Source organism: Pygoscelis adeliae, unplaced genomic scaffold (assembly GCF_000699105.1).
Source record: "Pygoscelis adeliae isolate BGI_AS28 unplaced genomic scaffold, ASM69910v1 Scaffold4, whole genome shotgun sequence".
Lineage (NCBI taxonomy): Eukaryota > Metazoa > Chordata > Aves > Sphenisciformes > Spheniscidae > Pygoscelis > Pygoscelis adeliae.
Genome location: NW_008824986.1, coordinates 12925543 through 12938070, shown reverse-complemented (window position 1 = coordinate 12938070; position 12528 = coordinate 12925543). Strand labels below are relative to the sequence as shown.

The 12528-nt window shown below is 44.6% G+C and overlaps 1 protein-coding gene across 1 annotated transcript in view; it reads right to left on the bottom strand.

The window, feature by feature from the left end:
• PRDX3 (peroxiredoxin 3) overlaps positions 1–7194 on the bottom strand; it is a 45831-nt gene extending 38637 nt beyond the window's left edge. Inside the window, exon 1 of the mRNA XM_009326034.1 lies at positions 7119–7194. Coding sequence (XP_009324309.1) covers positions 7119–7194 — 76 coding nt within the window. The remainder of the gene's footprint in view (positions 1–7118) is intronic.
• Positions 7195–12528: the final 5334 nt, after the last annotated feature.

The following is a 12528-nucleotide window of genomic DNA, read 5'->3' as shown; positions in this document are numbered from 1 at the left end:
TAGGGAAACAAAAAAAATATGTAATTCTTAATGGGAAAGGTCACTTTTCTATCCCTTCCTCCTACCTGCTGGAAACAGTTGTTTAACTCTGTGTGTTTGGCCATCTGAAGTGGTGCCCCCTCAAACTTTTCTGTCTGCGTCTCCCTTTTGGCGTGGAGAATTTCAGTCTCTTATCATAGCCCTTGGTTCCTTTGTGTATGTGGAAACAGCTGTTGCCACATATTTATCGTGAAGTCATGAGCAGCCACGGCGTGCAGCCCAGCAGCAGCAAGGGAAGCCTCGCTGGCCGCAGCAGATAGTAGTACCGTAAGGACATTCGTGGGTGCGTCAGTCCCCGCGCAGCGCGGCGAGCCTCATCTTGCTGGGAGCAGGGCCAAGCTGCAGGGAGCTCTCGCTTTGTTTTCTGTCTTCAGTGGGCTCGTGTCCCCACCGAAACTTTGGACCTAAAGTGCAGCACGCAGTCACGTAAGAAAAAAGCATCAGGGAAGTATTGGATTGGGGATAAGATGAGGACGTAGGCTGGTGTTGAGATCTTAATTGTGCGTGTTTGGCAAGCTGATAAGGTGGCTGGAGCCTAATCAGAGACTGGCCAGTCGGCTGTTCTGGGGGACAATCGATGTCCCCGGGACACAATGGGAGAGGAATTACATACTCGCACGCACACAGAGAGAGGAAGCCTCCACTTGACAAAGTGCATATTTTTGCATGTAGTTATTTTATTCCAGAAAACAGAAATATGCAGTCACCTATGTAACAGATAGTTGCAGAGCATTAGTCCCCTTGCAGTAATGGCTGAAACCACTTGAAATTCCTGGGGGAGAAACCAATAGTTTTTTCCCAGCTGTGATCCCTCTTCCTTTGCTGCAGCCTTTCTTGAGGCTCTCAGCTGGCCTTACTGCGGTAAACTCCGGTTCTTACTTCTTTATCTCAAGGTCCACGAGCTCTTCTCCCAGTGCCATCGCCTCTCATTTGCCTCACGGTACAGTCTGACATGTATGTAACCTTCTTTGCTTTGTGCCTTTTGTAACGCTTGACTCCTGTACAAAACCCCTCTCTCCTTATTTCCCCACAGGCGTCTCTTCAAGGAGTATGACATTTTATCTCCTGCCACTTGATACGCTCACAATTAAAAAACAAAGTGATGTTTTGCAGAATGCTACAAAAGACCATGAAGCTTTAGGACCTCTTGTAAATGTGTTATGATAAATACTACTCAGGAATCTTTTGAGCACACCTGCACTACATCTGGCTCTCCAGTGAAGGCTTAACTTGTTTGCCTGAAGTGTTTTACTTTTTAATTATATATATAATGTGGACTGTTTGTGTATTGTATTAGGCACATAAAAATTGTAGGTGATTGTGCCTAAAAAGAAGTTGCGTCTTGGTCTGTACTACTGATCTCTATAATCTGGATATTTTTTTGTGACAATAACTAGAGCCAGATGACTGAGGAAGGCATAAAGCTTTGACTGTCCCATAATAAAATATTTGGGAAGGGTTTTTTTGTCACAGTAGCCAGGGATCACTGGACAGCTGAAGTCTGCGATGCTTAGCACTGATTTTTGATGTGTTTGACCCAAACACCCACATGTTCTTCCACATGCTTCCTAATAATTTGCTAGAGATACAGCCCAGTCCTGCGTTCTCCCTCTGAGAAGCTGAACTGCCACAGCAAGTGACCTTCTGCAGGCACCTGGACAAAGTAGCTAGAGAAGCAGCTAATCCTATTCTTAGCTCGGCATGCTAGTTATCTGTGAGAGGACCGCCTGCCAGAAATGTCTGGTGACATATTTGTCCAAGGTTTTTGCCAAGATGCTGTGGGTGCTGCTGTATGGAGTTGAGTTTAGAAGGAGAAAAATCTGTGAAATGTGAATTCAGAAACACAGCTGTTGTTAAAGAAATAAGGAGCTGTTCCCAGTAACACAGATATATTCAAGATACAGATATTTTTAAAAAATTATTTTTTAAGTATCAGGAAATTAAACAGTAAATGCTGCGGTGTCAGCCAAAGTTAACTCTACCTAATACTTTTGGCTTGGCCACCAGAGGTGGTAGCAAGCTGTATGTGCAGTTAAATGCTGTTTTTATTTCATTTCATTTTAAACTTAAAGCCCTTTATGCAGGTTAAACATTCTGGGACTTGTGCTTGACTGTCACCCAGCAGTTTCGGCTGTGTATGCGTAACCCGGCGGTGAGTACGTGTTACAGTTCTCCCTCTGTGCCTGGTCCGGAGCAGTTATAAATTTGTTAACAGCTTCAGGAGGAGAGCCTGGCTTCGCAGCTTGCCCAGAAGCAGCCTGTGCTTGAGGGTCGCCCTGCAGTGCCTTTGCTGGCTCAGGATGGCAGCTGCTTACAGATGCTTGGCAGATTTTTGTACGCCACTAAAGAAAAAAACAAACCAGCAATTTAAGAGCAATTGCAATACCTGGCAAACAGCTGCTCTCCGTTGTCTGAAATCAGGGCTGCTTCACTGCAGGGCATTCAGTCTGCCTGCTCTGCCAGGCATCCAGTGAGGTCCTTTGAAGCACCCATTTGCAGGCACCCACCCCACACTGCTGGGGACTCCTGTACTGGGAACTCTCTGATGGGAAATACAGCTTGTTCACTCGGTGTGTTTCCAATGACCCCAAAGTCAGATGCTTAATTCGGGCGGTGTGTAGCCTCCCCTGAGCTGCCTTAGCCCATTCTGCCCATTTCTCCACCTCTCTTTGGCTGGGTGCGGAGGAGCTCTGCTGTCAGAGCAGGGCGACCTGCCTCCTCTGCTCCCCTCCTTCCCTGGGGAGATAACTCTCCAGTGATAACTCCACAACATGGGTGGCAATTTTTTTTTTCTCCTATATTTTTTAGCGGTGGATGCCAGCCAGGATTTAGGCTAAGCCTGTAGCGGTCAGGATGACCCTGGCGGGCACAGGAGGGGATTTGGCTGTAGGAGTCCCTCAGTGGCAGCACTGTCTGGCAGGATCCATTGCACTGGAGCACCTCCTGGAGGACCTCAGTCCTGTAGTGCTCGAGCTTGAAATCTTCAGGTGCTCCTGCTGTGAACTGGGTGCGATTCTGGTGCTGAGGGTAACACAGCTATTTAGGATGTGGTGCCATCTGAAAGAACATCAGTGTGGAGACAAGAGGTGACTGTGGCTTCTGCATTGTTTGCTCTAACCATAAGCAAAGGTGGAAGCTGATCCCTGTGGACAGGTTTTGGCTGCGCTCATCTGTGCCCTGAAGAATGAATGTAGAGTATTATTGCACTGGATTCTTAAAGCCATGGGTTTCATGTGTGGATATAATATAAAAAGTCACTTTAGTTCAGCAGAAAAATGTTTGTACCCACTAGGCAAGGAATTGTTTTTTGTTATCTGCATCTTGGGTAACAAATCCGTTCTGATAAATGCGGATAATATCAAGTCCATTGTTGTTGGCACCCAAAAATAATAGATAAGTTGTCTTGGGCAGTTCTAGTGGATGATGTCCAAAGATGACAGGCTTTTGCTGCTGATAAGTTCAAAGTAAATGTAGTTTTTTAGGTATATAGGAGAATTGTTGTTACTTCTGAGTACTGAGTGTTCTTAGTCTAGTTACGTAAGAACAGTGACGAAGTTGGCTTGAAGCCTTCTTCAAGGTTTATTTGGATCACAAAGAGAGTTCCCTACTCTGTAAAAAGAGAAAACTGGGTTGATTTCACACTTGAAGCCATTCACTATGAATGTCTGTAGCAACACCTGGCAGAGGTCCCACTATCACAGAATGAAGGCACCAAACTGTGTATCAAAAATACAAGAAGAGCAAAGCAGCCAGGCAGGACATCTCTGTCAAGGAAATTGATGCCCCATTCATTCAGCCCTACAGTATGTTTTCCTTAGACATCCTGTGCCTCCTTCAGGGTTTTAAAATGAACCATAACAACTTGTTCCTGCAGACAAAGCCTAGTGCTTATTTGTACTCGCCAGGTCAAGCTCTTCATTTGCGTGCAGGCAGAGACCCTCCACTCAATCAGCTTATTGCAAGAGGAGCTTCACAAGTTAAAGCAAGATTAAAAAATTGCACTCCTGCTAATGCATAAAAGTGAAATTAAAACCCAAATGATTAGGCTTTAGAAGTCATGGTTTGGGCTTATTGATAAGATAAGTTTTCAGGCAACTGACATTTTTGTGGTTTACCTATATTATAGCTAGGTCTCATCTAGGAAATTACTAGTGGTGTGTAGTGAAGGGGCTGGGGAGAGGTCCAGTTCTGTTTCATGCCGAAACTCCATCAGTGCCCTGCTGAGCCTGTAGCATCTTGTCACCTTTGCCTCTGTTTCCCTGTTGATAAAATGACAATGAACCCAGTTTTCCACGAGGATGGATGTGTCATAAGACTTTTTAGAAGTGCTTTAAGATCTTCATAGGAAAGCTTACGCTTCTACAGAAGAATAAAAGGTATTTACTTCTGTATGTGGTTGTTGCTGTGACACATTCTTCAGCTTTGGGTACCTCTCTTGTGCTTTTTACAGCATTCCCTGCTTGTAGCTGTTTCTCCTCTTTCTGTCCTTGCAGGAAACAGGGCCGTTCCACATTTGACAGTCATTCCCTTCACCCTAGAGTTTGTATGCAGTATAATTAAAATTCAATTCAATTGTGCATGATCTTCGCTCCCTTCCACTCAGTATTGATAAGGCGGTGGGAGATGAATGGAAGATGTCTTCGTCTGCATAGACATATGAATGGAAACTTCTGAAAGCAGGTGGCCAAAAGTGATGGGGTCAGGAGTAGGTCTGAATACAACAATAGCTTGAAAGCTCTTTTTGACACCACAGTAACAGTTAATAGGCATTTTTGCTTCAGCCTTTGAATTTGTTTAACCTAGGGTACAGGTACTATTTCACTGATCTGCTGTGTAAGTGCTACAGTATTTGTGGCCAGTTCTGGTATCCACAGCATCATCCTTCATTCCACTGTTGTGAACATTTTCTGTGATTAACTGGCAGAGGGAGCCCTGGCCAGTCTGAGAACTTTCTCTTGCTGTTTACTATTATTATAATAAGATGTTTGACCCATACAATAACAGCATTAGTGTTGGGTCCGAACCAAAATCTTTGGATTCAAAATGGTCTGAACTTTGGGAAATGGTCAGACCCAAATTTTGTGGTTTGGCTCAAGCTCTGAATGAAAAGAAACCAAACGTGCCTAGGATTAAAACTCCTTTAGAGTCAGAAGCTTTACTTTCTTTTGAAAGAGTTTCATTTTTTTAATCTCCATTGTTTGCAATGCTTCTTAGGACTTTGCAAATGCAAGTCAGATTTCTCTACAGATTTTTTCCCCAGATCCTTTCATATATGTGGATTAGTTTCATAAACTTCTAATACAGAGGAAGCTGATAATTTCCCCTTTGATTTTTGGTTATGTTTTCACCTCTGTAGTGAGAGGAAGAATTAATGCAGTTGTAGACTTGATGTTTGTAGGCTTCAAGTCTTTTTTTTTGAGCTGCGTAGGTAGGTGGATACTTTTATATGCCATTCTTGAAAAAAATACTGGTGATATGGTTTTAATTTTAAATTGTTCTGACATCTGAAGCTAAACATCCTAAGTGTCCACCTAATGCTTTCCCTGTGTCCTTTGGAGACTTGTGTGCACAAGGTCCACTGCATGCCAGACTCTATATTTTATGGAGAAATCCTTAGTGTATGTGCGGCGTTTAGGGAAAGCGTTAAATGCTACCAGATAGCTGGAGAAGGACTTGAGGGCCCTGGGTTGAACTTTTTTGTTTTGATACTAGTTTTGTTACTTGGCAGATGACAGCCTAATTTTCCTGATTGTTTATTTTTGCGAAGAGTGTGAGTGTTTTCAGCACTTCTCTGCAGCAGCTAACTTCTGCCTTTCTGAAAAGCCAGATCACAGGCATTTCTCTTAAGCTTTCTGTTTACCCCCTTTATAAACAAAGATTAAGGGGACCTCCCTGGGAAGTTGATGTTTAAGTCCTTTGAGGACCTCAGTGACTGGATCTGTGCGAGGGGGAGGTGGTGCATGCTTACATCTCTCAGGGACGCGTGAGGCTGGCACAGGCAAAGAAACGTGGGGTTCATTTTCCTTTCTCCCGCTTGGGTCTTACGGCTCATGGCTCCCCCTTCTCCCTGCCGAGAGCCTCCCTATCAGCCTGTCTGTCCTCAAAGCCGTGCACAGCCGCTGCGTACCTTGAGTTTCAGCGTAGCCCCTTTGCGGAGCCGCAGTGGGGCTGGTGCAGCACCCAGCCCCGTGGTGGGCTCCGCTCTGCAGGCGCCCTGGCAGCCCGGCTGCCTCCCCGCCGTCCCCGCTGGGATGGCAGGAAGCTCTGCAGAGAGTCTTGCGAATGCTCCGTGGTCAGGAGAGACCGCGGAGCTGCAGCTGGCGGCTTGTGGGCTGGACCTGACCTGCGGCGGGGCCTGGCTCTGTGCCTTTTCCTTGGAGAGGATGGGGAACAGGAGCTTGGGCACAGCAACCCCACTGCTGCTTATTTGCAGCAGCTGAAGACCTGGCCTGGGTAACTGGAAGAAACACAAAACATTTCTGAGCCTGGAGGGGATCCATAGCTCAATTTTGGGCTTAGGATCCTCTCCACGTTCTTTATTTCAGTGTTTGTGAGGTTCATATTTGTATTAACTTTAGAGGGCTGTCAGGAGGAAGCCAGATCAGCTCAGAGAGATCGTGGTTAGTGCTTCTTGTAATGCTGAACCCAAGTGCTCCAGTTCCTTAACATTATCACCACTGGAAAAAAAAAAAGGTAAAAATAAGGAATAAACAGTTTGGTACATTGTGTTGTTAATGTGAGGGTGGTAGACATCCATAGGCATACATTCTATACATACCTTCACGTGCCGTGCCTGAGGAAAAAATTATTTCAAAAGTGTGCTTCCTAATGCATCATCCAGACCTTACAGTCTGAGCAAAACAGCAAAGGTTCAGTCAACTAATCTCCTAAAGCTAATACCATGATATTTCACGTCATTTTGGGGTGTTTTTTTCAGCAAGCTCTGTATGCATTGCTTAACATTAAAAGGCTAAGGTAAATTATTTTCCTCTAGAAATGCCAGCTGCAATAAATCCTTCCTCCTTGCCGCTCCTGTAATGGAGGGCTTAGCATTTTAAAACCCTGAGCTGTTGACTCACCTTGCTTGCAGAAGTCCCCTGCCTGCCAGCTCAGCTTTCCAGTGACCAGTGCCTCTGCTCTGCGCTCTCCATCCATGGTCCTGGGATGCTTTACCAGGGGCCCTTTCTGAGCCTTCACATGAGGCCATGCTCCCATCCCTGTGACCTCCAGCTGATCTCCGCTAGCATCCGAGGGGGTATCTTGACACTTACAGCTATTCAGGGACCCAAACTAGCATCTCTCACATTAAACTCCTCTCTCCGTTATCTGCAGACCCTCGAAAACCTTATTTCAGCTGAATGGCCCATATTTTAGGTGCAGGCTGTGCCGTACCCTGTGAGTGCACAGTGTGTATATGTACTTTGTGGTATGTGCTGATTGAGCTCAGTACGGCTGCTCTCTGATACTGCTTTTTAACATTAGAAATATTTGCTTGTGCGTAATGTCAAGTCCTAGTTGTCATGTTTATTCTGTGGCCACCGTTGCCAGTGGGATTCAGGCTGTACTTACAGGAGTGCTTTTATGCATTTGTACTTTTCAAAAAACAAGTGCACCCTGCTGTTTGTCCCTGTCCCTAGGTCTCTGCCCAGGTCTTTGTAGCCATAGTTCCCTTACACCAAAGAGCCTTGCAATCCAGGCTCATATTCTTTCTCCAGACTGGAAACAAAATGCCCAACTCCTTTTTGTGAGCTACTCACCCAGCTTCCCTTGCTGCACTGGGTGAGGGCTTGGTAGTGCTTCATGAACTCACCCTTCCAGCTCTGGCTGGTACGGACTTTTCAGTATTATTTAAAAAAAAAAAAAAAAAAAAAGAGTGGGAGGAAGCTAGTCAAGTTCTGCAGAGTGAGGCTGAACTGACAGTATTAAACACTTATTTGTGCTTTCTTCTGTGTTACCACTGGAAAACGAGAATATGAGGGTGGAGGAGAGAAAAGCGTTGTTTAGCGGCAATGCCTTTATGCAAGCACGCAGCAGCCTTGTGCTTGAGTGCGTGGCTGCGAGGGACCGGATACAGTGTGGTTCTGCTTGTGGTTAAGACGCTAGGTGCAAGTGGCTTGGCCACCACCAGCCCCACATTACATAAAGGTCGTCTGGCCCAGGGTTAATTCTATTGCTACCAGACTTCAACTAAAGTAAATACGCAAAGCATTATATAACCCGAGGGGGAGAAGTAGGACGAAAATTATGGTGCCCACAGATGGAGTGGGGAGGGTTGTGTGTGTTGGTAATGAGTAATTTATAACATCTGCAGACTTTTTTTTTTTTTTTTTTTAGTGTTTTCCATTTCCCTGCTTTGTGGTAGAGTCTTTTTTAAAAGACCTGAAGGCAATGTTGTATCCAGCAATAGGTGAATTTAAAGGCTTGGATGCCTTTCATTTAGGTCAGCACTGAGATCCAGCATTCAAAATCAGAATCCAAATTTTGCTTGAATAATCTCAATTTGCCAAGTCTATGTACATAAGGAAACTCACCCTGCCTCCTCCCAACACCCTTCCTCTCCCCTCCCCCCCCCAAAAAAAAAAACCACAAACCAAACTGGAGTGTGTATATATAGAGAGAGACCTACCATTTCCCGTGTCAGCGTTAGCTGGCTGATGTGGTGTTATCTGTTGCTCTACAGAGGAACCACAGTGCAGTCACCGGGGTGGACACACCTTCTGCAGGCTGCTGTATCGGCTCTGCCTTTGAGTTTGGGCATGCAGAGACCCCCAATTTTGCTCTCTGCTGACACTTCCCCCTCCATCCCCGCAAGCACAGTAGCATCAGTAGCACTTACAGTGTCCTTTCCATCCAGGAGTGTTTTAGGATTTTAGGAAAGCTGTAAAAAAAAATAATCCTCTGCTTGCAGAAATAGATCTTCGTGTCGTTCTGGAGCATAGCAGATCCCCACTGCTTGGGACAGGGCCAGCTGAACCTGTTTAATATTCAGCTTTCAATTTTTTTGGGAAGAACTGATCCATATTAGATATTTGAGCATTTCATTCCTTTGTTGTCATCTTTCAAGAGAGGAGACATTTCTTCTTCCACATCCTCAGTTTAATCAGAAGGCTGAAAAAGGTATTTGGGGATTCCGGTGTTATTTATTTTTCCCTATTAGGAAATGAGTCACGAGTAAGTGACAACACTGTCTCCTATCAGAGGGACTCAGAGCTTGTGGATGCCAAGGATTCGTCTGCTAATTATGACTTCTAACTGCACAGTCTTACAGCCATTCTCTGAACCTTACCCTGTTTCAGGGGTTGCTTTTGCCTTTTATTATTTTTCTTCCCAGCAAACTGAAAAGGGCATTTCACTCTTTGTCAGTGAGGACACGTCCTGAGAGGTCCTGAGCACTTCTTCATCCCAGTAAATTGAGGGGGTGTCGCAGACGGTCAGCATTGCTCGGCACTCCCTCCATCAAATACATCGTAGAAGCATCTATTGGGAGAAGCACTCATAAAATTACCCATCAATATCTCTGCATTTCAGCTGCCACATACTCATTGCACTGATAGAAAGTCACATGCGTGGGCCAGGCTGGGATGGCTTTACTGGAAAGACGGCTGAAAAGTAATTTCTCTTCCCTGGGAGACAGGGAGTGCTTGGGGTATTCTGCTTCATGCCAGTGCCACTTACAGCCAGATCTTTAAGTCCTGTTAAGTTTAGCATACCTCTCAAGATGTATACCGAGTGCTGCCTTAAGATGCTAAATATTAAAATTGAATGTAAAAAAATCAACTCTGATGTTTTATTTGTTGCTCAGGACCTTTGCCTCAGTACTGTAGCCCTTTTTTGTTACGTTATCGCTCTGATATGAAGTCATTTGTTCTCCCTTCAGTGCTGAAAATCAATTATTTTTAAGAGCAGAATGAACTTTATGTTAAAAAACATTTGTTTTCTGCATTAAGAAGTATGACTGACTCTAATTGTAGGGGAAAGTTATGTTGGCTTTAAGGGAAAAGAAAAGTAATTACAAATAACTGTGTGCGAAGCCAGATGAGATTGGCTGGATCGTGAGGAAAATGTATCTTAATCCCTTGATCTGACAGTCGCCTGGCAGTCAGAGCAGGAAAAGAAAGTCACTGGGGTTTTTTTCCATCTCTGTGAGGTGGGAAATGCACATCCTACTTCAGAGATGGAAAATGAACAAATAAGTCTACTGGGCAGCATGACAATTACACACACATTCTTTTCTTGAGAAACTGCACATAGTCAGGATATTCTCGGTTTCCGGTGATAAGAGTATCACAGGCTCTGCCTGAGTCTTCTCTGGATCTCACGTGTGTTTACGTATCGCATTACTAAATTATGGAGGTTTTTATTTTGTGTAGTGTGTTCATCATAGTTGTCACTCCAAGACCTAAACAAAACTGGAGCCCTGCCATCCTGCTGCTGTGGAAAAACATAGGAATAAACTGTTTATGACCAAATAGTTTGCACTATGAGGCAATAAAAAAAATAACAGGTAGAGGAGAGGGATAGGATCTGTTCAAGCATCCATATGTCTGTGCATTATGTGTGTATGTGCATGCTTTGTCTGCATAGAGGAGGAACAGATGCATTGTAAACATTGTCTTTTTCCATTTTTTTAAGTTTTCTAATGTTCTCATCATCTAATGCTTGAAACCATGGCAGGGCAAGGTGAGACATCGTCCTCTCTTCTTTTCAAATCCCAAAGCATTCCTTACCATTCTTGTTTTAGACCAGAGTTTCTTCCTCTCCCTCCCTACCCCCCAAACAGGGCTGGAATTGCATCCCCCCAGTACAGGCATTTCCAGATCATGGAGAGCTTCCACAAAATTACCAACGCCACATGTGTCTTGGCGCTACAGAGCTAATTGCCACCTTCTGAAGCTTTGCTTCCTCTTGTAAAGAGTGAGGCTGTGGTCAAGCTGTAAAATAGCAGCTTGAACAAACATGTTTGAAGCTTCTGATGTGCACAATAGTTGCATATACAAATATACCTAAGGAAGACACAGGTTTCCAGGAATCAGGGTAATTTACCTGGGATCATTTCCTATGTACCTCAGCTCCACAACAGCCTAACCCAGCAGCTCTTTGACAAAGCTGTAGGTTTATGTGGGGTGTTGGTGTTATTTTCTAGCTGCACTGATGCTTTTACTAATGCATTTGTTGGAGGTGGTGGGGTGAGGTGGACTCCATGAGAGGGAATGCTAGAGGAAATGGTGGAAAATCTCTGTGAAAAAATACGGTTCATGAAATGAAATACATTATAGCTGTGGCTAGTACCTGATACCTGCTTGCAGAAGAGCAGTCCCTAGGTAGAGGGATTTCGATTGTATTTTTAAGTGCTTGGGTTTTGTCCCTTTTCTGTGTTGTTATAGCTCCTGTGGCTCCTCATTTTATGCAGAATATATAAACCTCCAAAGAGCGTGTTAAAAATCGTCCAGGTTAGGGGGCTAGACCATTACTTACATTCTGTAAATGTTTTGTGAAAACTTGTCTTTGGTTCCCCTCCTCTCCCCTGTCCCCAAATCAGTAAGCCTGGAGAAGCCTTTCCTGCGTTACTGTGTCCAGTCCCTGCCACTGCCACATAATGTCCAAACACTCCTTTTCTAACCTGATGGCAGTCCGTCTTAAAACTACTTAGATTTTTCGCCTTCACTGCTCTTATTGTTCCAGATCCTAAGTGCTTTTCTTTTTTCTAACCTGAATTTATCCACAGCCACTTCACACCCATCTGTTCCTGTGCCAGAACTGTCCTCTGACTCAAACCATCCTTCTCTCCCCTCTTACTTACCCCGCTGATACACCAGGGCAGGACTCGTGTTTTCAAATGCTTTACTAACCTGTTCTGGTTTCCCTCAAATGCCCTGACCTGGCCTAATAAATGCACGTCCTCGGCACTGAGTTTGCAAGGGCTCAGGAAGGAGGCTTGTCAGGCTTCCTCTGTTTGAACTTTTCTTGACCTGCCCGCAGCTTTCTTCTACTTGCTTGAGTTGCAACAGCAATTTTTCTAATGGGCCACGTGTCTATGGCTAATTTGTTTTACTTTTGTTTATCTTTGCATGATACCACCACGGTTTTATGACTCTACCATAACAACATAGTGTAGAGAAATACAGGCTTGGTATGATAACAGGAGCCTTGGGAAGTGGAGACATAGGATGTGGTGTAGAGGAGTACAGGCAGAGGATGATAAGCGGCAGGGCACAGGGGTGGCACTGGAGACTCCACAGCCATTAACAACTCACCCGTGGTCAGTTAAAGAAAGGCAGACGTGGAGCCGGACAAAACTGGTTTTACGGGTAACAAAGAAATGATATCTAGCACACATAAAAGCCATCATATATAGTAAACGCAGATGTAACGTGGAGCTACAGACCAATGAAGAAAGAGTAAAGGTGTAAAAGCATGTTAGCAAACGTATAAAAATGACCCCAAGTGGATCCTAGCGTGAGGAAGAAGAAAACATCAATATTAACATTA